Source organism: Leopardus geoffroyi, chromosome C1 (assembly GCF_018350155.1).
Source record: "Leopardus geoffroyi isolate Oge1 chromosome C1, O.geoffroyi_Oge1_pat1.0, whole genome shotgun sequence".
Taxonomy (NCBI): domain Eukaryota; kingdom Metazoa; phylum Chordata; class Mammalia; order Carnivora; family Felidae; genus Leopardus; species Leopardus geoffroyi.
This window is the reverse complement of record NC_059328.1, coordinates 157,317,295-157,344,224: the sequence shown is the minus strand read 5'-3', so window position 1 is coordinate 157,344,224 and position 26,930 is coordinate 157,317,295. Positions and strand designations below refer to the sequence as shown.

The following is a 26,930-nucleotide window of genomic DNA, read 5'->3' as shown; positions in this document are numbered from 1 at the left end:
ATAAGGGAAACAGGAAAAGGGGATTAGGATAACTGATATTATGTAACACGTAGTTGATGAGTTGTTTTCATATATTTGTTCTTCCAGCAAACTTTTGAGACCGGTATTATCCCCATTTTGTAAGTGGGAAAATAGGTTCAGAGAATGACTTGCTCATGATTGCATGTCTGGTCAGTGGCAGAGGCAAGTCTTGATCCAAAATCTCTATTTTTCTACTCCCAACAAGAAGGTCTGCTCATTTCTAAGGATTTGTAGGAGTCAGGAGAAGCTATGGAGTAGAGGCATTTGTGGTTGATGATTTATATTTATGGAAATCAGTTCTAGGTGAGAAACGCAGGGAAGATAAACAGTGACCTAATCTACTGGATTCCACTTTCCTTTGCATCCTGAGGTTTAAGGTGCCCAACCTTTGTGTTGGGACTAAATCCCAATGGATGTAGTCAGTCAGTGGCTCAGGTTGCAAGATGCTCCTTTAAGATGGCTGACCCTTCTTCCTTGGACTTGCTGCAGCTTATACCAATTGTTCATAGGACCCGTGCTACCGTTGAGGTTTTCTGTTTGAAAACAGATCTGTTTGGATCTCCAGTTGTGTTGGGAATTAGGCGTCATTCCAACCTTCATATAGGGGTATTATTGTGGCCAAATGGGACCTGCCCTCTGTAAAGACCTAGTTTCGAAATTTCCAGAAAGGGTCATGTGAATCAAGGGATATCACGATTGTTTTTCCAAGTTGATAACAGTGTTTGCGGTTTTGTCTTTAAAGGGGCTACCCAATGCTAGCGAAGACTACAGAGAAGCTTCTTGTGCTGTGAACCTCGTTTTAAGATTAAGGTAAATAATATTGTTTATTTTGTATTGCTCTTCCTATAGTATAATATTCTTATCTCCTTCATTAACTTTTCATAATATTAACATAAAATAAAATTGTTAACTTACTTGATTTCTGCAAACAGCTAGTGTATGCTGTATTCCCAGGACTAATGGGTCTTTTTCTAATTGCTTACTAAAGAAGAGAAAGAAAGCACCATATGAGTGTGTCTGCAGGCTCAGTGTACCCTTCATTAAGTTGGTTTTTTTCCCCCCTTGCCTTTTCTTTCTTGGGCTTTTTTTCCTTTAAAAAATTTTTTTACAATGTAAGATCACAGTAAGAGATTTTTAATGAGTTTCTTTCACACGTCAGCAGTCAGTCTCTGACAGAAATAAACCGTGCTTGTACTACAAGTTGCCTGTTCAGAACATTTTTCAGTGGCAGGTTTGATCAGCTACTGTGGAGAAATGACAGATGTATTTTGAAAGAACCCTCCGTCTTCTAGGAAATGGATACAAATATGGCGCCTGACAGTGTAGACTTTGTATCTAGTGAATGAAAAGTTCTTTCTGCGTCATGGATTTTTAAATATTGAGGTACGTCGTAAGGTGTATATTCTTCGTTAAGAATGTGTCTTAAAACATATTTGCTTCCACTTAATTATAATAAACAGCTTAATTTACCAAGTCAGTGAGATTATGGTCACATTTTTTAAGGTGTTTTAAAATAAGTTACACATAGGTTCTCCCTTGACAATTAAACAAATAAAGCACATGGCTGATGGAACATTTTCAGAGCTGTGGCTATAAAAAGCCGATTTGTTTTCAAGGTTAGTTTCCAGCCCTCTGAGTTATCTTAGACTGTCAGGGTAGATAATCATCACCATAATCACCCCGTGCTTGTGCTGGTCATTTACAATCTGTGGTGTGTTTTCACACACTTAACCAGGGGGACTGCACACTAAGGCTTGGTGTGATTTAATTCAGAGATGATTTCTGGTCAAGAAGTGAAGCTATTACAAGACTATTTTCCTTCTATTTGAAAGTGTCCTTGATCATGGTTCACAATTAAAATATATTTATTGCTCTCCAAAGAATGAAATAGCCCATTCCTTTTTTATTTGACTTTGGAACCAGGTACTGCTTTCATCTATTTTTCACTTGTTCGTTTAGTTTTATTCATTCCACCGATACTTCCGGTACAACCACTGTGCCAGGCTCCTTGTTGATTCCTGAGATACGGTCGTGAGTGAGACTGTGGAGGTTACCATCCAGCCCACTTGAGTGTGCGGTGTTGGGGGTGACCTTCAGAGTGCAGTGGTCCAGTCTCCTACTTTACGTACGCAGGAACGTTCTCTTTAGTGGTACACTAGATATTTAGTTAGCTTCTGTGCATACTTTGACTCTTTTCCCATGGACCACTCCTACGATACTAAAATGCTTTGTTATGGTTCAATCTTCTTCCCTGAGATTCAGCTGATCTTCCTATTCTGGGCTCCCTTGGGCTCAAATTCTGGCCCTTAGAGCAGGTATCAGGTTCTCTGGATAAAAGTCTCCTGGAGAGTGTTTTAAAATGCATACATATTCCTAAGCCTTACCTCCAGATACAGTTTTGCTCTGGGTACTAGAACGATATAGAACAAGGGCATTCCCTTGTTTTTTTGAGAGCCATTTGTGTTTTTACAAGGCTTGTTCCTTTTTCCTAGGCAAAACAGTCCAAGTAACCTTGCGTCTCATAATATAGTTTTATATCCTCCTTACAATTCTGGCCGTTCACCTTTATTAACATTTAGCCTGTATCTGCTTTTGTTACCTTTTTCCTCATGGCTCTGGGTGGTTTTTTCCCCGAGTTTGTGGCTTAGATCCCAATCCTTCATGAGCTTAATGAAGAAAGGGTGCTACATTCAAATAAGCTGAGAAACAATGCTTAGTGTCCATCTGTCTATGTACGTATTTCTCCTAAATCAGCCTACATTTTCATTGCTTTTTGAAATAGCTGTGCACTTTGGTGACAGATATAGCATGACCTAACAGAGCCAAACAAAAGCTCTGATTTTGTGTTTCCCTCTTGGAAGGCTGTCAAGCCTAATTGGAACTGCAACTTGTGTTTTCAAATTCATTTTGTATGTCTTAACATTTGTCACTATAATCATGAACCTGTTGGCTTTGACCCATTGCTTGCCTCCCCTCCGCCATACATTTCACTCATGATTGTCAGTGTGTCATATTAGTTATAATGTTTGGATACATGTCATTTGCCAGTCAGATAAACCTGTTTTTACAGCTTTATCCATGACATTGATTTTACATGTTCAACAGTTCGAATAGAACAGTCTTCTGGCATCTGTTAGAAACCACTCATTTTCTACATGGCTTTCAATAATTGACTAGTATTTTTTGGTATAGGTGCTCAACCAGAAACAAATCGTATTGACTTTACTGCTTTTTAGTGGACATTCAGCTGTCTACTCAGAGGGATATCATAAAAGGATTCGTTTAAAAATGTTACTGAAATTAAGACCTATCAATGATATTTTTTCTGAATCTAATCACCTAGAAATACTTCCAAAAAATAGAAATGAATTGTGTTTTATTATTTTAGAAATGAATTTTAGTATGACTTTTGTTGAATATATGTTCATGCCTAGTGGTATACATTATTTTTCTAAATGTGTTCAAAGTATTTGTTTACACCAGTTTTTTTCATATTTGAGAACTCATGAATCTCTCAAAATATACAGTTGGTCTCCTCTCAGGGCAGTCCCTGTACTTTGAGAAATAACCTTTTAAAGTTAAAAGTTAAATACTATTAAGTTTCTGTGGTCACCCTGTGCTGCCATAAATGTAAGCAGCGAATATACTCATTCATTCTGTAAGTATTTCTTAAGCACCTGCTCTACGCATGGCCCTGTTTGAGTTGCTGTGATACAACGGGGGAACGAAACAAAAGACAAATTTCTTGCCCCCTACGAACTTACATTCTACAGGCAGGGAGGAAGTGTTCAAATACTCATATTACTTACACAATGTCAAGTTCTCTGAAGGGTAATTAATCTCCATCAGGAGTATAGAAAGTATGGGGGTGCTGTCCCATAGTAAGGAAGGCATACGAGTTTTCTACTGTGTAGCAGGTTACCACAAATTTAGTGACTTAAAACAACACCCATTTGTTATCTCAGTTTCGGTACATCAGAAGTCTGGCACAGCTCAGACGGGCTTTCTGGTGTGTCTCACAAGGCGGCAGTTAAGTTGTTCTCAGCTGGAGCTCGAGGTCGTCTTCCAACTAATTTGGGTGTTGGCAGAATTCAGTTCCTGACAGTCATGGACTGAGGTCCTTGGCCTCTGTACAGGCTCCCCATTCCACACACAGTTTACAGTACGACTTTGCCTTTTTCAAAGGCAAAAGGAAACCATCTCTCCTCCCCTTCAAGAGCTCAGTCCCTTTGTGAGAGGTTTTTCACCTGATTAAGCCCGTCCCATCTAAGTTAATGCCCCTTTAGACGAAGTCGGAATCAACTGCTTTGGAGCTACATCTGCAAATCCCTTTACCTTTGCTCTATCACATAACTTAATCATGGGAATGATAGCCCATCATATTTAAAGGGCTTGGTCATATCCATTGAAGAGGATTATGTAGGGCATGTATACCAGGGGACGGCGTTATTGGAAAGTGTCATAGAACTCTGCCTACCACAGAAGGGCTCTCTAAATAAAGTAGTGTTTGAAGATACACCTGACAGATGTAAAGAATCAAGCCATGAGATTGTTTCCAGGAAGAGAGTTCCAGGCAGAGCAAACAGTGATTGCTAAGATTCTGAGCAGGAAGCATGTTATAAGCAATTATAAAAACAGCCAGGGAAACAGTGTGGCCAGAGGGGTAGGGGAGCAGGCCAGATGATGATTCAGGGGCTGAATCATGTAGGGCCACGTAGCCTGTGGTGAAGACTTTGGACTTTACTGTTATTGGGTGGGAAATCATTGGAGATTTGTGAGCGTATCTGAGTTATATTTTATTTTATTTTTATTTTGTTTCTAATGTTGGTTTATTTTTGAGAGAGAGAGAGTAGAGGAGGGGCAGAGAGAGAGGGAGATAGAGGATCTGAAGCAGGCTCTGCTGTCAGTGGAGAGCCCGATGTGGGATTCAAACTCACGAACTGTGAGATCATGGTCTGAGCTGAAGTTGGAAACTTAACCAACGGAGCCATGCAGGTGCCCCTGAGTTACATTTTAAAGCAAGCACTGTGATTGAATTATGGAGAATAGACCATACAGACACTATTTTTAGGGTGGAAGTAGAGAGCCCATTGATAGGCCATGTCAACGATGTAAAGAGTGATGATGTGACGTGGGCCAGGGTGAGGAGTAATGGAGGTGGCAAGTAATTATTGAATTCTGGAGAGAGAGGAGAGAATGCAAAGATTACTCGAAGTTTGGGCATGAAAATATGGATAAATGGAGGGAAAGAGAGTTGGAGTTGCAGGTTTGAGTGGAATCAAGAATTCAGTTCCGGAAGTACTGAGTTTGAGTTGTCTAGTGGACATCTTTATGTGATGTCAAATAGGCATTTGAGTGCATGAGTCTAGATTTCAGTGGAGATCTAGTTCTGGGCTAGAGATAATAATTAATTTGAGAATATTGGCACACACAGTGTTTAAAGCTGTGAAATTGGATGAGATCACCTAGGGAGTGGATAAAGATAGAGAAGTCATCTGGCGTGCCCTCAAGTGGTACTTGGGTAAGGAGCAGTCAGCAGATTGGTAAGGACAGGCTGGTGCAGTGGAGGAGAGAATGGTGGTCCTGTAAACCAAACAGAGGAAATGGCTCAGGAAAGAATGGGTGAAAAACTACATCAGTTGCTATTATTAGATCAAGTACAATGGGAACTAAGAATTTGCCTATCTGGCAAAATGGAGCACATTCTTGACCTTGGCAAGTGTTGTTTCAGTGGAATGTTGGGGATTAAAGCCTGACTTAACTGGATTGGGGACAGAGTGCCAAGAGAGAACACCAGATAGAAAGAATAGGTTCCATGTTAATACAGACAGCTCTTAACAGAAACTTACTATACAGGGGAGCAGAGAAATGGGGTATCCCAGTGAAAATATGGAGTGAACAGAGTTTTCTTCTTTCTTTATTTTTTTACCGTTTATTTATTTTTGAGACAGAGACAGAATGACAACAGAGGAGAGACAGAGAGAGAGGAAGACACAGAATCCGAAGCAGGCTCCAGTCTCTGAGCTGTCAGCACAGAGCCTGATGCAGGACTTAAACCCATGAGCTGTGAGATCATGACCTGAGCCAAAGTTGGACGCTTAACCGACTGAGCCACCTGGGTTCCCCTGGGAGTTGTTTTTAAAAAAGCATTATTTATAAGTTAATGGGAATGATCCAGTTGAGAAGGAAACATGAAATAAGATAGAGGACATTGTAAGACTGGTGTCCTCAGATGGGTGGGAAGGGATGATACCTAAACATCCACATAGATATCAGCCTTAGTTAGAAGTATGGAGAGGTCACTTGTTGGACAGCACATCCACCACGGCAGAAGGGTGAGCGAATGTGCAAGGAGTTTGGTGGGGTTGGGTACAGGAAGGTGGAAGTCTTCTGTTGTTTATATTGTCTCATTAAAATGAGTGTGATCAGTTGAGAGTGAGGAAGGAAAAAATATTTGGGGTTTGAGAGATGAAGTAAATCGTGTAGGAGAGCTGGAGAGTACATTTACCAGGGAAATGTGGTAAGATGAGCAGGCTGCACCAGCAATCACTTGAAGTTAGTGATTGTGACTTTCAAGTAGAGCTGGTAGCTTGATCCCTGAGATAAACTTAATCTTGATGTCCCAGAATATAAATCTGTGTGCATGTGTGTGTGGTTACGATTGACATTTAACAACAACATTTAAAAACATTCGTCGTGGGGCGCCTGGGTGGCACGGTTGGTTAAGCATCCAACTTTGGCTCATGTCACAGTCCGTGAGTTCGAGCCCCATGTCGGGCTCTGTGCTGACAGCTCAGAGCCTGGAGCCTGTTTCAGATTCTGTGTCTCCCTCTCTCTCTGCCCCTCCCCTACTCATGCTCTGTCTCTCTCTGTCTCAAAAATAAATAAACGTTAAAATTTTTTTTTAAAAATAAAAAAATAAAAATAAAAAAAATAAAAACATTCGTCGAGGAGTCTGTTCGAGACTCACTGTTAAATCATAAACAAATGTGGGTCATGGAGTCACCCTCAGTGATCTCCTGTGCACAAGGTGGCAGTCACCTGCCCTCTCTAGTGCCACCAGCCAACACTCCCTTGTAGGTCCAGCTGCCTCCTCTTAGAAACCTCCAAAGTTACGTGCTTCTCAAGAATCAAAGCCCTGCCACCTAGTGTTGGTCCCTGCCGCACAATTTCTTCATTCCCCGTTCCCCATTTGAAATCTACTCGAGATCACTTGTCCCCTCTCTGGGCCCAGATAAACTACCTCCTAACCCAGCCCATGTGAGAGGAAGCTGGAAAGATTGTTCTGGCCAGTGTTTATTCGATTAGAAAACCCATGTCTTCTTCTGTACCTTTCTCATTCCTTTCTTCGAGATTCTGATATATGTGTGGACATATATGTAAATAAACACATATACACGAAAATATGCCCTCACTGTCTGCAAATTGCTGGTCTAGACCACGTACAGCTGTTGGGTACTGGAAAGTAGTGTGTTTGTCTCTTCCTATTCCCTGTGGCCATCTGGGCAAAGCATTTATGTTTAATGTGCTCCACGGACTAGTGGGTAGAGACTTGAGTTCAAGCCAGCCTTTCATCAGTCCTTAACTAACGCCGTATGGGTAACTGCCCTCTTACCTCTTGGAAAAGGTCATTCTGACTTTCTTTGTGACATAGCATTTTATAGGCTTACCTGCTAGGAATGTGGCTTCCTTCTCCCTCCCCCGACCCCCAGCCCCAAGATGCCAGGTAAGTCTCCCCTTTATTCTGTAAGTAGGAAACTGGGAAATGGTTTACTTTGCAAAATGTCACTTTTTATAACAAAAGATGAATACATGGTAGCTACAAGTAATATATTTGTTTCTCCATTACTCATTTCTGGTGATCATAAGCAAAAGGCTGAAGAGGCAAAGACTAATTTCTTTCTTGAAAAAATATGCTATTGCTTTTACCTTGTTCTTAAAACTGACCTGTTATTTATTAGTGTAGAGAAAAGGGATTATACCTTAGGTCTCAGTGTTAAATTCTGGAGATAGTTAAAAATGTAGATTTTTTTCTTTTTTCTTCTGTGTCTTTTATGCAAATGTTTTCTTGCCAGTTGTATATGCGTATATATTATACATATTTGTATATATGTATATACATATATATGTATATTTACATATATGTATATATGTATAATGTCATCTGTGTTATCAAAAAACTTGAGTATCAAGGTACAGTATAAGGAAATCTTAAACACATCTCAGAGAAAAATGTTAAGTGGGCCGTCTCCTAATTTATATACTGTCAATAGATGGTACTATAATTTATGATTTGAGTTGAACATTGTACAAATATTTTGCCATTGGTATATTTTTCATAAAATAGAATAGTCATGTATTTGACATAAACATGTGTTTTTGAGAACCAGGCTCAGTGATTTGGAAAAATGATAAACTTATCAGTTAAACTGTTAATTCCTTTGTGTCAGACACTGTTCATACTTTGACAGCCCAGCCCTATGGATTACAGTTAACTAGCTTTGTTGAAGGCGACTGTGACAGTTGTCATACGTAGATGCTCTGGTATGGTATATCCCATCAATTTACTCATAATGAATTTACCTCATTACTAGGTTACTATCATTAGACCTTGATAGGCTAGTTAAAGACCCCAGACCAACAAAACTGCTTTCCTGCTTGTAGGGAAAGATGATCTCTAGAGTAGAGTATTTATTGTAACAAAAATCCTTAGCATGACAATATTGCCTAACTTGACCTAGTATTTTAATTTCCCTTGTTAAAAGGTGAACTTAGCTATTGGTATAGGCTTAGTAAATCATAATTTCATAAAGAAAGATGAAGCTGATAAAAACAATGTTGATCACTGTTTTAACACCAGTATGTCTGAATTCTAATTCCACATTATCATCATTCAGGAGGAATTAGAATTCTTAAATGGTTCTCTAAGCCTGTAAAATTGGGTTAATTGCATAATTTTTACTAGGCAAGTGGTTGGGAAGCTTGATTAATTTTTCCCAAAAGGTTAAATAGTGTAGGTATAGTGTTCAATTGTGGCAATGCTTTCAGGTACCTTTTCCCCCCTCAACAAACTGCTTATTTATGGCTTTCTTTGTGCAAGGCTTTGTTGAAAATCCAAAGATGAATAAGACAGGGTTTTTGTACTCAAAGAGCTTACCGTGTAGGCGGAGAGATCAGACTCTGCTCAAATGACTCTAATACAAGGTAGAAAATGATAAAGGCAGTAAGAAGATAGATGAAAAGAAGAGCTATGGGTAAAGGAAGGTGAGAGCCCTTTTGTTGAATGTTATCTTTGGGTTACTTGTTCCCGTGGTAACCAGTGTTTATTATTATTTTTTTTAACATCCAAATTTTGAGAAGAGTAATGGTTAGATCGAATCCAGGGGCAATGTCAGACTGTGGTCTTCGGTAAAGGCATTATCAGACTTAAATTATTTCTGACAAGACCGCATTTGTTGTTTAACAGAGTGGTATTTATTATTATGTTGGGCACCAAGTTATTACAAATATGGTTCTTTAATATTAAAAATATTTGGCATTTTACTTAATGTTTTTGAATATTGTCTTTTGGTAAATTCCTTTCCTATGAGAATTAAGTCATTGCTGCACAGCTTGACTTTATTGTCAGTGCGATCCTTCAAAAAGATGAAGATCCTACTGTGTACCAGGCACTGAGATGAGCACTCTGTATTGCCTGTCTTGTTGATCATCATAAAACCTCCACAACATCAGTCCTGCTGTTACTGACATTTCCCAGATGAGGAAAGGAAGGTTTAAAGTCATGGAGGTAATTTGTCCAATACTACACAGCTCAGAAGCAGCAGACCCGGTCTGGAACCTAGGACTGTTTAACATGCTGGTCTTTGCTCTTCTCCGCTTGACCCTATGGCCATGAAGATCCCAGTGGACCCCAGAGAGCAGCCACGTTTGCTGGTGTTGAGACAAAGACACCAGAGTATGTGGTAAAACCTGGTGCAGGCTGTGTGCTGTGGTTTGCCATAATCTCTGAACCTCTGCCGCTATGCGATTGCATGAACGTCTTCTGGGGCAAGTTGGCACCCAGCCATTGTTCAGCATGACCCTCCCCCAGAGAGTCAGTGCAAGTTCAAACCACAGGGGTCTCTTAGGTGTAGGGTTTTGAAACATAACCCCATCTGAGATAAAACTCTGGAGGGAGGTGCTTCCTGACAAGGTGGACAGCTTGGACACAGACATGGGGAGTGGATGGAGGCCTAAGCTAAAGGAGCGGTGCTTGATCATGGGTGCTTGATCACGGGCAAAAGAGCATGATACAAGACTTAAAGAAATGAGTGACTTATTAAAAAAGAATAACATCCAAATCATAGGAGTCCCAGAAGATGAAGAGAGAGAAAAAGGGGCAGAAGGTTTATGTGAGCAAATTATAGCAGAAAACCTACCTAATCTGGGGAAGGACACAGACATCAAAATCCAAGAAGCACAGAGAATTCCCTTTAGGTGGAACAAAAACCTATCCATCACCAAGGCATATCATAGTCAAATACACAAAATACACAGACAAGGAAAGAATTATGAAAGCAGCAAGGGAAAAAAGCCCTTAACCTATAAGGGAGGACAGATCAGGTTTGTGTCAGACCTATCCACAGAAACTTGGCAGGCCAGAAAGGAGTGGCAGGATATATTCAATGTGATGAATCAGAAAAATAGGCAGTCAACGATTCTTTATCCAGCAAGGCTGTCATTCAGAATAGGAGAGATAATGAGATTCCAAGACAAACAAAAGCTAAAGGAGTTCATGACCACTACACCAGCCCTGCAAGAGATTTTAAAGGGGACTCTTTGAGTGGAGAAGAGACAAACAGGAAAAAGACCAAAAGCAACAAAGACTAGAAAGGACCAGAGAACATCACCAGAAACACCAACTCTACAGGCAACACAATGGCACTAAATTCATATCTTTCAGTACTCACTCTAAATGTCAATGGACTAAATGCTCCAATCAAAGGACATAGGGTATCAGAATAGATAAGAAAACAAAACACATCTAGATGCTGCTTACAAGAGACCCATTTTAGACCTAAAGACACCTGCAAATTGAAAGTAAGGGGATGGAGAACCATCTGTCATGCTAATGGTTGTCAAAAGAAAGCTGGCGTAGCCATATTACATCAGACAGACTAGATTTTAAAATAAAGACTGTAACAAGAGATGGAAGAAGGGCATTGTATCATAAGTAAGGGGTCTATCCACCAAGAAGATCTAACCATTATAAATATTTATGCCCCCAATGTGGAAACACCCAAATGTATAAATCAGTTAATCACAAACATAAACTCATTGATAATAATACTATAATTGTAGGGGGGCTTCAACACCATGCTTACAGCAATGACCGATCATCTAAGCAGAACATCGATGAATGACACACTGGACTGGATGAACTTAACAGATATATTCAGAACATTTCATTCAAAAGCAGCAGAACACACACTCGTCTCGAGTACACATGGAACATTCTCCAGAATAGATCACATACCGGGTCACAAATCAGCCCTCAATAAATACAAAGAGATCGAGATCGTACCTTGCATATTTTCAGACCACAGTGCCATGAAACTTGGTATCAACCATAAGAAAAAATTTGGAAAGACGATGATTACCTGGAGATTAAAGAACACATCCTACTAAAGTATGAATGGGTTAACCAAGAAATTAAAGAGGAAATTAAAAAGTACACGGAGGCAATGAAAATGAAAGCATGACAGCCCAAAACATCTGGGATGCAGCAAAGGTGGTCATAAGAGGGAAGTATATAGCAGTCCAGGCCTTCCTAAAGAAGGAAGAAAGGTCTCAAATACACAACCTAACCTTACAACTAAAAGAGCTGGAAAAAGAACAGCAAATAAATAAAGATTAGAGCAGAAATCAATGATAATGGAATAAAATAGTAGAACAGATCAATGAAACCAGGAACTGGTTCTTTAAAAGAATTAGCAAAATTGATAAACCCCTAGCCAGATTGATCAAAAAGAAAAAGGAAAGGACCCAAATAAATAAAATCATGAATGAAAGAGGAGAGATCACAACCAACACCACAGCAATACAAACAGTAATAAGAGACTATTATTAGCAGTAGTCTCTTGTTACTGCTTATTATACACTTACTATATGCCAACAAATTGGGCAATCTGGAAGAAATGAACAAATTCCTAGAAACATAACCTACCAAAACTGAAACAGGAAGAAATAGAAAATTTGAACAGACACATAACCAGTAAGGAAATTGAATCAGTAATCAAAAATTCCCCAACAAACAAGAGTCCAGGGCCAGATGGCTTTCCAGGGGAATTCTATCAAATTTTAGAGAAGAGTTAACCCCTATTCTTTTAAAGCTGTTCCAAAAAATAGAAATGGAAGGAAAACTTCTATACTCATTCTATGAGGCCAGCATTGTCTTGATTCCAAAACCAGACAAAGACAGTAAAAGGGAGAACTACAGACCAATTTCCCTGATGAACATAGATGCAAAATTTCTCAACAAGATACTAGCAAACCAGATTCAGCAATACATTAAAAGAATTATTCACCACGATCAAGTGGGATGTATTCCTGGGATACAGGGCTGGTTCAATATCTACAAATCAATCAATGTGATACATCACATTAATAAAAGGATAAGAACTACATGATCTTCTCAAAAGATGCTGAAAAAGCGTTTGACAAAATACAGCATCCTTTCTTGATAAAAACTCTCAAGAAAGTAGGGATAGAAGGATCATCCCCCAAGATCATAATGGCCATATACGACAGACCCACTGCTAATGTCATCCTCAATGGGGAAAAACAAAGAGCTTTCCCTCTAAGGTCAGGAACATGACAAGGATGTCCACTATCACCTCTGTTATTCAACATAGTGTTGGAAGTCCTAGCCTCAGCAATCAGACAACACAAAGGCATCCAAATCAGCAAGGAGAAAGTCAAACTTTCACTCTTTGCAGATGACATGGTACTTTATGTGGAAAACCCAAAAGATTCCGCCAAAAAACTGCCAGAATTCATACATGAATTCAGCTAAGTTGCAGAATATAAAATTGATGTACAGAAATGAGTTGCATTTCTATATACTAATGATGAAATAGCAGAAAGAGAAGGAATCAATCCCATTTACAATTGCACAAAAACCCATAAAGTACCTAGGAATAAACCTAACAAAAGAGGTGAAATGTATACACTGAAAACTATAGAAAGCTTAATGAAAGAAATTGAAGACACAAAAAAATGCAAAAACATTCACTGCTCACGGATTGGAAGAACAAACATTGTTAAAGTATCAATACTACCCAAAGCAATCTACATATCATTGTAATCCCTGTCAAAATAACACCAGCATTCTAAACAGAACTATAACAAACGTTCCTAGAATTTGTATGCAACCAGAAAAGACCCCGAATAGCCAAAGCAATCCTGAAAAAGAAAACCAAAGCTGGAGGCATCCTTCAAGCTGTAATCATCAAGATAGTATGATACTGGCACAAAAACAGGCACATAGATCAATGGAACAGAATAGAGAATCCAGAAGTAGATCCAGAAATGTATGCCTAACTAATCTTTGACAAAACAGGAAAGAATATCCATTGGAAAAAAGACTGTCTCTTCAGCAAATGGTGTTAGGAGAACTGGACAGCGACATGCAGAAGAATGAACCTGGATCACTTTATTACACCATACACAAAAATAAACTCAAAATGGATGAAAGGCCTAAATGTAAGACAGGAAGCCATCAGAATCCTAGAGAAGAAAACAAGCAATAACCTCTTTGACCTTGGCCACAGCAACTTCTTATTTGACATATCTCCAGAGGCAAGGGAAACAAAAGCAAAAATGAACTATTGGGACCTCATCAAGACAAAAAACTTCTGTACAGCAAAGGAAACAATCAGTAAAGTAAACGGCAACCAACCAAATGGGAGAAGATATTTGCAAATGACATATCAGGTAAAGAGTTAATATCCACAATCTATAAACAACTTATCAAATTCAACACCCAAAAAACAATCCAGTGAGGAAATGAGCAAAAGACATGATTAGATACTTTTCCAAAGAAAACGTACAGATGGCTATCAGACACATGAAAAGATGTTCAACCTTACACCTGTCAGAATGTCTAAAATTAACGACATGGGCAACAACAGATGTTGGCAAGGATGCAGAGAAAGGGGAACCTTTTTGCAGTGCTGGTGGGAATGCAAACTGGTACAGCCACTCTGGAAAACAGCTTGGAGGTTCCTCAAAAAATTAAAAATAGAACTACTCTATGACCCAGCAATTGCACTACTAGGTTTTATCCAAAGGATACAAGAGTGCTGTTTTGAAGGGGCACATGCACCCCGATGTTTATAGCAGCACTATCAACAATAGCCACATTATGAAAAGAGACCAAATGTCTTTCAACTGATGAATGGATAAAGAAGATGTGGGGTGTGTGTGTGTGTGTGTGTGTATAAAACATATATATATGTATATATGTGTGTGTGTGTGTGTGTGTATATACACATATATACATACATACATACAGTGGAATACTCCTCAGTGATGATAAAGAATGAAATCTTGCAATTTGCAACAACATGCATGGAACTAGAGTATTATAGTAAGCAAAAAAAGTCAAAGAAAGACAAATATCATATGATTTCACTCATGTGGAATTTAAAATACAAAACAGATGAATATAAGGGAAGGGAAGCAAAAACAATATAAAAACAGAGAGGAAGACAAACCATAAGAGACTCTCAAGTACAGAGAACAAACTGAGGGTTGCTGGCAGGGTGTTGGGTGGGGGAATGGGCTAAATGTGCGAGGGGCATTAAGCAACTTGGATTTAAATTAAAAAAAAATCATGGTGATATAAAGTCACCTTTTTTTTTTGGACAGTGAATCAAGATGTTTGTGAGTGCAAAGACTTTCAGGAATAGGGAATGTAAAGAACTCTTTGTTTTCAAGTGGTAAATGGTTTTCTTAGAAATATAGAAAATCAAAAGAAAATAAAGAACAAGAAAACCATTCACAATCTTACTGCCGAAGGATACATCATTATTAACTTCTTAATGAATATTCTAGTCTTTTTTTTCCTGCACTTATACTAATGTAGACTTAAAATATCCCTGCAATAACATTTTTAAGATTTAGTTTCACATAACAGTGTTTTATAATGTGCTTTATTTGGCAATGTCTTTGTTATCTTTTCATATCAATGAATATAAAATTACCCAATCCTTTTAAGTGGCTGCCTTATATTTTGACTAAATGTGCCAAAACATTACTTAAAATGTATTATTTGACATTTGCAGAGTTCCCAGTTTTTTGGTATGGCAGCACATAAAAACAAAAATGATGTTTGAAAACTGCCCAATAGAAAAAAAGCAATCTCTTTCAGGATTGCTTTTTGACCTTGATGGTATGCTCTCAGACTTTGAGAAACCTGGAGATATCTGAGTAAGCCTGGTGTCAAAGCACATAAGGATTAGAGGGGTTGGTTGTGGGTCTTGGCTCACTGGAGGATGTCACTATCTATGTAGCTGCTGATGCTGCTTTCCCATTCTGTTAGGGTTGAGTTCTTAGAGCAGGGTTTTTTAACTAAGGCATCACACTAGGAAGCCACACAAATGAATGATTCCTGAGTATAACATGCTCACCAACATTAGATCACAAACACAGGTTTTCATTTTACAGCTGCTCTTTTAAGTTTTTCTTCTGGTGTATATTCTTTAAGAAATTCTCTCTTGACTGTTGGCTGTGATCACCTGGGGTTAGAGGAAGTGACATGTGTGGGACATAACCATTGGAGGAGATGAGAGATTGCCGTTATGCTTTTAGGGCCTTACACAATGTCCAGCATGTGATATACTCTTAACGTGTGTTACACAAATGCCGACTGAATGATACTTAAGTCACGTCTCACAAACTTTTAATATCAAGATGCCTCATGAGATGATTTTTTTTGCAGCTCCTTATTTTTGACATTATAGTAGAAATGTGTACAAAAAATGCTTCTTTATTAGGTTTCCTCTATAGTAATTCCCAAGCAAGGTAATACTTTAATATAATGTCTGTATTTCATTTTTAAAAAATACATGTGGACTCCATGCTGTAAGCACTGTGAGACAGTTTCTGTAGCAGATATATACAGGAAGTCCTGCTGAGCGAGAATCCTTACAGGATCATTTGCTGCCCTTCCCATATACTCAGTTTGGATTACTTCTAGGGTTGTGGCCAGTATCCATTGGCTGTACCTGACTCTGGGTCTCAGGACCAAGTCTTAATGTGTGAGTTTTTTTTTAATTTTTTTTTTATGTTTGTTTTTATTTTTGAGAGAAAGCACAAGCAGGGTAGGGACAGAGAGAGAGAGGGAGACACAGAATCTTAAGCAGGCTCCAGCTCCAAGCTGTCAGCACAAAGCCTGACGCGGGGCTCGAACCCATGGACCATGAGATCATGACCTGAGCCGAAGTTGGATGCTTAACTGACTGTGCCACCCAGGCACCCCTCAATGTGTGAGGTTTTTTTTTATTTTTTTTAAACATTTATTTATTTTTGAGAGACAGAGACACCGAGCATGAGTGGGGAATGAGTAGAGAGAGAGACACCACACACACAGCATACGAAGCAGACTTCAGGCTCTGAGCTGTCAGCACAGAGCCCGACGCAAGGCTTGAACTCATGGACCAAATAGTGAGGTCATGACCTGAACTGAAGTTGGATGCTTAACCGACTGAGCCACCCCGGCGCCCCTGTGTGAGTGTTGAAGTGTCAGTGTTATATGCTACTTCTTCCAGGCCCCTCTCTGGGAGAAATTTCCCTAGTTAAAGAGAATCGTCCTGGCTCCTGTAGACCGCTTAAAGGTAGAAGCTGCATGCCTCTGTGGAGCTTACCGATCACTGTAGCTCTGGTGTAGAATGTTTTTAGGAGAGCTCTCCTCAGCTTCAGAGAAGTGCAGTGAATTGCACCATATCCCTTGTCCCATCACTGTCAGTACCAGGAGTAGAACCCCAATGTCAGCCCGCCTCCTTTCTCTCTTCTCTCTCCTCATAAGTTCCTCAGTGCTCTGGCCAGCAGTCCGTTCTCCTTGCTGGGCCAATTGCTTGGGTACATTTCAGAGACTTTCACATCTTCCCTGAACTCTTGCTTCTTTCTTGTGAGCTTTTTAATGTCATTGAACAGAGAGGCAAGGAGAGAAAATGTCTCAAATGTAGCAGGTACCTTAAAAAGCTTTGGTGGCATTTAAGTCAATGTTAATTACTCGATACCCTGGCTGAAATTTTAACAAACGCCCTCGTATTTTAAGTTATCTTTTCTGTCACTATGCAGAGGCTGTCTCCCTCATCCTTTTTTATATTCCGCCCTTCCTAGCTGCTGATGAGGTAACCTGCTGCTCTTAGCATTCTAAAAATTCTCCTCTCCCGTGTTCTCAGGGAAGGTTGTCTCTTAGGACTTGTCCTCTTGATCAGAGCTGAATAATTCTGAGGACTGTTTGCGAAGTTATTTCAGTTCTCAGTTATCATATCCCTGGAGATAATGAGTGGTAAGATTTCTTCCTGGAAATGTTGAATCTTAGAAAGGTAACAAGCGTATTTTAAGTTTGGGAGCTTTCTTCGTATTAACTTTTCTTTCCCCACTGAAACCAGACTCCCTAGAATATACTTGAAGTTTTATTTTGCAATTCTCAGGGTGCTAGAAAACTTTGTTCTCCTTGGTGAGGTTCGTACAGTTGTAACTGGTGATGTAGTGGGAAATCTGTGCTGCCCAGTGAAGTTCACTGGTTGGTCTTTGTATTAGTTCTCTATTGCTGTTATAACAAATTGCCACAAATCTAGTGGCTTAAAACAGTACTAATTTATTATTTTCTCGTTCCATAGGTGGGCAGTCTAACACGGGTCTCAGTGGCCTAAAATCAAGCTGTTTGAGAGGGCTGTGTGCCTTTCTGGAGGCTCTAGAGAAGAGTCTGTTTTATTGACTTTTTTTTTTTTTTTAAGAATTTATTTTTTTAGAGCAGTTTTAGTTTCACATCAATATTAGGAGGAAGCGAGAGAAGTTTCCTTTACTCCTGACCCCACATACACATAGCTTCCTCCACTATCAACATCCCCCAACAGAGCGGTACATTTGTGACAGTCTGTGAACCTACACTGTAACGTCATTATCACCCAAAGCCCTTGGTTTACATTAATGGTTCACTTTTGGTGTGGTACATTCTATGGGGTTGAACACAGTTATAATGACCTGTATCTACCACGGTGGGATCATACAGAGTATTTTCATTGTCCTAAATTCCTCTGGGCTCTGCCTTTCTGCCCTCCTCTACCTCTGGCAACCACTGATATTTTTACTGTCTCCATAGTTTTGCTTTGCCCAGAATGTCATATATTTGGAACCATACAGTACACATAGTCTTTTCAGATTGGATTCTTTTTAGCTATGAATAATACACATTGTACGATCCACAGTTTATCCATTCACCTACCGAAGGACATCTTGTTTGTTTCCAAGTTTTGGCAATTATGACTAATGCTGGTATAAATGTCCATGTGCAGGCTTTTGTGTAGACATAAATATCCAGTTCTTTTGGATAATACCAAAAAGTATAGTTGATGGATTGTATGGTAAAAGTATATTTAGTTTTGTAGAAAAAAAACCCACAAAAAACAGCCAAACTGCTTTCCAACATGGCTGTACCATTTGCATTGCCATCAGCAGTGAATGTGAGTTCCTGTTGCCTCACATCCTTACCAGCATTTTGGCCATTCTAATACGTATATAGTGATATCTTGTTTTAATTTTCATTACTGATGGCATTTGTTGTGGGACATCTTTTCATATGCTATTCGCGATCAGTGTTATCTTCTTTGGTGAGGATTCTGTTAAAGTCTTTGGTCCATGTTTCTTTTCCTTTGTCTTCTTATTTTTGAGTTTCCTATATTCTTTGTATATTTTGGACAATAGTCCTTTATCAGATATATCTTTTGCAAATATTTCATTCTCTTGACATTGTGTTTCACAGAGCAGAAGTTTTTGAGTTTAATGAAGTCTAGTTTATCAGTTATTTCTTTTATGAACTGTGCATTTGCTATTGTATCTAAAAAGGCATCTTTTTGCCCAAGATCATCTACATTTTCTGCTAGGAGTTATAGTTTTGCATTTTGCATTTAGGTCTGTGATTCATTTTGAGTTAATTTTTGGGAAGGATGTAAGGTCTGTGTTTAGATTCATTTTTTAGCATATGGATGTCCAGTTGTCCCAGCACCATTTATTGAAAAGATCTTTGCTCCATTCTATTGTCTTTGCTCCTTTGTCAAAAATCAAATGACCATATTTATAGAGTATATTTTTGGGCTCTCTGTTCTTTCCATTAATCTGTTTTTCTGTTCTTGCATGACTACCACAATATCTTGATTATTGTAGCTTTATAGTAACTCTTGAAGTTGGGTAGTGTCAGTCCCTCAACTTTGTTTTTCAGTTTTGGCTATTCTGAGTCTTTTGCCTCCATGTAAATTTTAGGATCAGTTTGCAGGTATCTACAAAATAACTCGCTAAGGTTTTGATTGGTATTATAGAGCAAGTTGGGAAGAACTGACATCTTGAAAATATGGAGTCTTCATGAACATTGGATATCTTTCATTTATTTAGGTTTTTTTGAGTTCTTTCTTCAGAATTTTGTAGTTTTCCTCCTGTGGATCTTGTATATATTTTGTTAGATTTATACCTGAGTATTCGATTTTTAAGGGGGTGCTAATGTAAGTAGTATTGTGTTTTTAATATCAAGTTCTATCTCATTGCTGGTGTATGGAGAAGCAGTTGACTTTTGTGTACAAACTTTGTATTCTATAACTTTTCAAAAATTACTTATTATCTGTTCTTTTGAATTTTCTACATTAGATAATCATGTAATCTGTGAAGAAAAATATTTTTTTAAGAAAAAGGTTTTTTTAACATAAATTCCCACTGAAAAAAAAATTTTTATTTTTATTTTTGGGAGAGAGAGAGATGGAGCATGTGAGCAGGGGAGGGGCAGAGAGAGAGGGGAACAGAGAATCTGAAGCCAGCTCTGCACTGACAGTAGAGAGGCCGATGCTGGGCTCGAGCTCACAGACCATGAGATCATGACCCAAGCTGGATTCAGACGCTTAACTGACTGAGCCACGTAGGTGCCCCAGAAAAAGTTTTATTCTTTTCCAATATCTATACCTTTTATTTCCTTTTTCTATTGCATTAGCCAGCACTTCCAGTAGGATGTTGAAAAGAAGTAGGGACATCCTTGCCTTGTATCTGATCTTAGTGAGAAAGCTTTGTGTTGCTCACCATTAAGTATGATTTAGCTTTAGGTTTTTCATAGATATTCTTTGTCAAGTTCAGGAAGTCCCCCCTCTAATCCTAGTGTACTGAGAGTTTTTATCATGAATGGGTGTTGGATTTTCTCAAATGATTTTTCTGCATCTATTGATATGATCATGTGATTTTTTTTTTTTTTTTTTTTTTTTTTTTTTTTTTAGCTTCTTGACTTGATGGATTATATTAATTGAACTTTGAATGTTGGAGCAACCTTGCATACCTAGGATAAATCCCATTTGGTCATGGTATATTATTATCTTTGTACTTTGTTGGATTTACTTTGCTAATATTTTGTTGAGGATTTTTGCTTCTTTGTGAATCAGAGATATTGGTCTGTAGTTTTTTTTGTAATGTCTATCGTTTGGGTGTTAGGATAATGCTGGCCTCATAGAATGGGTTAGGAGGTGATCTCTTAGTTTTTCTCCACTAAAAGAGGTTGTTAGGGACCCCTGGGTGGCTCAGTTGGTTAAGTAACCTGGTTTCAGCTGAGGTCATGATCTCATAGTTTGTGAGTTCAAGCCCCAGGTCAGGCTCTGTAAGAACAGAGCCTGCTTGGGATTCTCTCTCCCTCTCTCTTTGCCCCTCCCCAGCACTCACTCTCTCTGTCTCTCTCTCTCTCTGAAAACAAATAAACTTTTTTTTTTTTTTTTTTTTTAAAGAGGTTATAGAGATTGGTGTAATTTCTTCCTTGAATGTTTGGTAGAATTCATCAGTGAAACTTCTCTAGGACTGGTGCTTTCTGTTATGGAAGGTAATTAATCATTTATTCAACTTCTTTAATAGATATAAAATCCTATTGAGATTCTTCCTTCTCAAGTAAGTTTTGGCAGATTGCATCTTTCAAGGAATTGGTTCATCATCATTTAGGTTATCAAATTCATGAACATCAAGTTGTTTCTATGTTATTCCTAGGTTATCCTTTTAATGTCTTGGGCTCTATAGTGATATCCCTTATTTCATATCTGATCTTAGTAATTTGTGTCCTCTCTTTTTTTTCTTAGTTAGCCTGGCAGAAAGCTTATTAATTTTGATCTTTTCAAACAGCCAGCTTTTGGTTTTGTTGATTTTCTGTATTGATTTCCCATTTTCAATTTCATGTCTGGTTCTGATATTTGTTCCATCTCTTTAAATTATGTATTTTTGCCTTTTGGTATGCCTTGTAATTTTTTTCTGGAATGCCAGACATGATGTCCTAGGTAAAAGGAACTGCTGTAAATAGGCCTTTAGTAATGTGGTTGTGAGGTGGCGGTAGGGGGAGTGTTCCATAATCCCATGATTAGGTCTCAGTCTTTTAGTGAGTCTTTGCCTCCAGATTGTGAACTTCACGAGTTTCTGTTTTTTTATTCCTCTTCCTTAGGTGGGACAGGATGGCCAGAGCACGACATTGGCTATTTCCCTTCTCCTAGGTCAGCTAGGCTCTGATAACCCCAGCAGGTTAGGCTCTGGTTAATTGGTTTCCCCTGAGGGCAGTCTTTGTGGAGAACAGAGTGCTCTGGTGCATTTCAAAATGGCTCCTTTTCATCTCCCCCTGAAGCCTGAGGGGATTTTTCTGATATTTGTTGTTGAAACCTGAGCTCCTGAAGCTCGCTAAGCTTATAATATTGTGGGCCATCTTATGATTGTGTTCCCCTGGTCTTTTTAACTCTCATACTTGTCTACACAGAGCTTCTAGTGATTTGTCAATTACGGTCAAGATTTTGCTACCCCCATGTTGGTTTCCATTGTGGTTTCTGTTTGAGTCTCTGCTCCAATAGCCATGACTCCCTGTAGTTGCCTTTTTCTCCAATACTGGGGGCAGTGTTTTCGCTGTGCCTCTTCCTTTATTACAGATGTAAGAAGGTTGATTTTTCAGTTTCAGCTTTTTACTTGTTATGATGGATTGGTGACTTTTAAGCACATTTTATTGTGGAACTAGGAACAGGAAATGTTCCCTTGCCTTTTCCAGCTTCTAAAGGCTAGCCACATTGTCAGCTCCTGGCCACCTTACTCTGTGTGCAGAACCAGCAATTTTACATCCCTCTGACATCCCTTCTGTCATTACATGTCTCTCTGACCACAATGAGGAACGTTCTCTACTTTTAAGTACCCGTGTGATTGAGAAAGGACCCATTTGTCAGGTCCATTGGTCATGTAAACTAACATGTTCATGGGTTTTTGAGATTAGGGCATGGGCATCTTTGGGTGGGTGTTATTCTGATTACTGCATTCTTGAATAGTGGTGATAGTAGAGAAAGATTTTTATGTATCTCTCTTTAGTTCATGGTGTATAATTTCTTTTCTAACTTTTATTATGCTTTCTTTCTGATCCCACATTTCTTAGAATTATAGGGCCTGATTCATATTACTAACATTTAGGCTCCCCAGAAATTGGGCAGTGAACTTTCATGACCTCGGATCATTATTATGGAACACTTGTTTGGTGCCTAGTAGATACCAGATGCTACAAAGAGTACGTGCATGTATATAAATCTTACTTTTTCTATCTTCATAAGTCTGGGAGACAATTATATGGAAATGTGCAGTTGCTGTTTCATCCCTGTAGCTGTTAGGAGGGATTGTTTGAACATGCATGGTAATTTGTGAATGTAAGCCATCCTACAATATCCCCAAGGTAGAGGTCTGAATCCATGGTTCCCATGTGGCTCCTTCCTTTAGGATCTAACACCCAGGTCTCTACTGGTATACATGTAGAGTTTTTCCAGCTCTTTCACTATTGAAAATGGTGTTACCCTACACACATCTGATTATTTCCCACAGAAGAGTGTGAGTACAGATGTAGCTCTGGAAAGTATAGGACACGGTCAAGAAATCTCCAGTTCTCCGTTTTTAGCTGAAGTAATAATTACTATTACAGATAGCATTTACTGCCTGTTAACCATATGCAAGGCGATGTGCAAAATGTCCACTGCCTTATTTCCTTTGCAACCCTGTGAAATAGATAATAAATATTCTCGTTCATTGATAACGGGGAAAAAAAAAAAAAAAAAAAAACAACGCTCAGAAGGTAATTTGCTTGCCTGGAGTCACACTCCTAATCAATACCTAAGGAGAAATTCCAATTTATGTTATTAGAACCTGGTGGATGCTCATTTAAGCACGACCCTATAATGCTTGCCGTAAAAGAAAAGGCCAGAAACATATACTGGGAGAGACCAAGTTATGGGTTTTATGATACATAATTTGTAATGTAATCTGTAGGCACTGGAAAGTAACGAAAATATTTTGGGTGTGACAGGAGACAACACAGGAAGAAAATGATCAGGACTTTTGCTTACTCAGAATTGGTTTGTCTTTCTTGCTGCCTTCATTCATCCAACATTAGCTATGTTTTCTAGTTGTTAAGCCATGGCTAAGAGGAAATCAGTCAACTCAGGGAGTGTTCGCCTTCTCTAGTTCACTGTTGTCGATGTTGAGTCTTCTGTGGTGCTGGTTTCACACTATTCCTCTTTGTGCATCAGCTGACAGTTCAAAGAATGTCTGGCAATGGTTTATAAGACACTCAGTGACCACCTGTTATCAGGACTGCCACTTGTCTTTCATTTTGCAAATGGTGATGAAAACCATTTTCTACATTGCATGATGCATTAGGCCATTTGCTAGAGTTGACAGCAGTTAGTCAGGGGGCTGCTGTGGAGGGTGGTACATAGGTAAAGGAAGGTCTGTGCCTGGGGGCTGGAGATAACCTCTTACAAATGGCTAAGCCTGGCCTCTGCTCACAAAATATGATGAAAAACATTAACTCACCCAAACTTAAAAGCAGAGGCTAAGCAAGAGGTTGAATATATCCACTATATTTGAGGGAACCATGGCAAAATAAAACCCATCACTTGATTGATTTAATCAGAATTTCGTTACATGGATTAACTAGAGATTATCTTCTGAGCTCCCGACCTCTGGGCCATGTGGAAATCAGACTATCACACAAATATGAGGACTACTCTTTTTTAAATTTTTCAGAAATTAAAACCCTACACTCTGGTAATCTTGTTTCTGTGAGTTTCCCCAGTGAGGCAAGTGGTTAAGTAACCATAATCTCTGAGAGAAATATGAATTTTGGTGGTGTTTTTAATGAATTTGGATGATGGAGAACTTCCAATGCATGCCTGGCCACAAAATATGTATGCGAAGTCTCCTTCACAATCCTTTGGCTTAGTTTTATTTGCTTCTGCCCTGGGTAAGAAAGCAAAGCACTTTCTCTGACACAGGAACACCCTGAGTACTGTTCTCCCACATCCAGAGCACTCTGTGTAGGGACTTTAAGATGACCTTTTTTTTTTTCATTAAAATTTTTTTTTTCAATGTTTATTTTTGAGAGAGAGAGAGAGAGAGAGAGAGAAAGAGAAAGTGAGCAGGGGAGGGGCAGAAAGAAGGAGACACAGAATCTGAACAGGCTCCAGGCTCCAAGCTGTCAGCATGGAGCCCGATGTGGGGCTAGAACCCACAAACCCCGAGATCATGACCTGAGTTAAAGTTGGACACTTAACCGACTGAGCCACCCAGGTGCCCCAAGATGACTTTTCAATTACATACATGGAAAATTTGCCAGTGTTCCAGCCATTTGCCTTTGCTGTCTTAATGGAAAAGCTCTGGGGTTAATAAAATCAAATTCTACATGTTTGTGTGGAGTTGGTTCTAGATTTTCTTGCAGGTGGAGGTCAGCTCTGTGAAAAAGTTGTTGCGGTTTTTGTACTTTGATCCATTCTCTTTTTATGGGTTGATTGCACCATTATGCTCCCTCCCTGAAAGAGAGAGCTTTCTCTGAGAATGTTCAGATGAAGTATTAGTCCTTTAAATGGCTTAAAAAGAATGTTTATTACCACAGTATGGGCTATCCCATTTTAAACTCTTACATTGTAAATCACACCAAGGATCCTTGTCAGGTTGGCCTTTGACTGCATTAGACTAACTGCTCTGTTGCAGGGAAGTGGTGTTTGCTTAGAGTATTTTTAGCAATATACAAGTAGCTAAGATGAATCTTTTTTGTTCCTCAAAATATTCTGTCTTCCTCTACCTTCTTCCTCCCAGAAGATCTAAAAGAAAATGAGAAACTGAAAATATCAGGGCTAAAAGATATTTAATAATCTTTCATTCTTTTGCAATCAGTTTATTGAATAATTTATACTTTCTAGGTTAAGAAAATGAAAGTTTTATTTTTCTTTAGTCACCGTATTTAAAGAGCTTTGTTGGAGCTTCCTTTCCCATCTTTTTATGGCATCTTGGGCATTAGGCCACAATTTTCCAGTCAGTTAGGATATTGAAAAGTTGAGTCTAAGTCTAAACTTCAATCTTACATTCAATTTAGCCTTTATCCTCTTCTCCCCCCAACATTGGTCCCCTCTGGCTGAGGAGGGGACACATCAGCTCTTTCACCCCTTTCTGCCTTCCCTTTCTGCACTGTTTTCTCCTTTTGGTGGTCACTGTTTCTCAAACCATTCTCAGATGGCTGCCAGGGTTCTCTTAGGCAAGTGTGCAAAGGCTGACTCTTTGGTGGGAACCCTGATGGGCTGCTCTGAAGAGTTTTAGGCCATCTCCACTTCTTCCCTCCACCCAGGGAGGTGGGCAGGTGGTCTTTTGGGGCAGCGTAATGGCAAGGTAGCTTGATTTGGGCCACCTTGCAGTTGACTCCTTTAACACCCTAAGCCATGAGTATGTATTCAGGTTCTATAGCTGCTCCTCTTCTCCACTCTGCTGTCTCTTCTCAGTTCTCTTTTCCTCACTCAGGTAGTCAGGGGTAGGGCTAATTGATAGAATTTTTCCTTAAGCAGACAAACATCTGGGGAGTCAGATGTCTACTTTCCCTCCTCACAGGCAGTCTGGCGTGTCAAGAGATTCTATGGGAGACTATTGGAATAGACTTGGTAGTGGGAGTCCCAGCACCCTCCCTGGATTCTTTGTCGTTCTGCACCCCACCCCCAAATTTTATTTATACAGATAAAGGTTGAGGGAGTCAGAGATCTTAGTTGAGGCTAGCATAGCCATTTGGGCCAGTTATTAATAAGTGTTAGAATAGCTGATCTCTAATATTTGCAGTACTGTTTAGAATGTGAGGTACCCCAAACTTGTTAATCCTTAGCTTTTAGCATTCTGGAGCAACAGGAAAAGATTCATTCAGTAGGTACTGATAGAGTCATTCATCCTCATGTAGACTGAACTACTTTGGGCAAGTTACCATAAGGAATATCATGAAACATAATCCTTGGTTTTTAAGGATCATATGACATTTTAGTTGAAGGAAATAAAGATATAAACCTAGGAAGTATTAAATAACTGTCAGGCTGTATGTGATGAATTGCTCAAATGTAACTGAGGATAAATGGTGTCGTTTTTCATGTCTAAGTGTCCATTGGAGTAGCCCACCAAGGTTTCCTCTTTGACCTGTCATGAGGGCTGTGGGAGCGGGTGAGGCAGGAGGCGACTGAGCCTGGGGTCTTCCACCTGTGCTGTGCAGCTCCCAGCTGGACTTTGCACATAAGGGGAGGAATGGAAGAAGAAGTGTGAGAAGGTGTTAATGCAGTTTTAGGACTAACTTGATTTTTTTTTTTTTTTTA

General features: G+C 39.2%; 1 protein-coding gene across 5 annotated transcripts in view; it reads left to right on the top strand.

The window, feature by feature from the left end:
- STK39 (serine/threonine kinase 39) overlaps nucleotides 1-26,930 on the top strand; it is a 324,651-nt gene that overhangs the window by 194,976 nt on the left and 102,745 nt on the right. For 4 of the 5 annotated variants that reach the window (XM_045480088.1, XM_045480087.1, XM_045480086.1 and 1 more), the window contains one exon: nucleotides 764-831. In XM_045480088.1, coding sequence (XP_045336044.1) covers nucleotides 764-831 — 68 coding nt within the window. Of the gene's footprint in view, nucleotides 1-763; nucleotides 832-26,930 lie in introns of those variants that run through there. The other variant, XR_006712938.1, reaches the window with a different exon arrangement.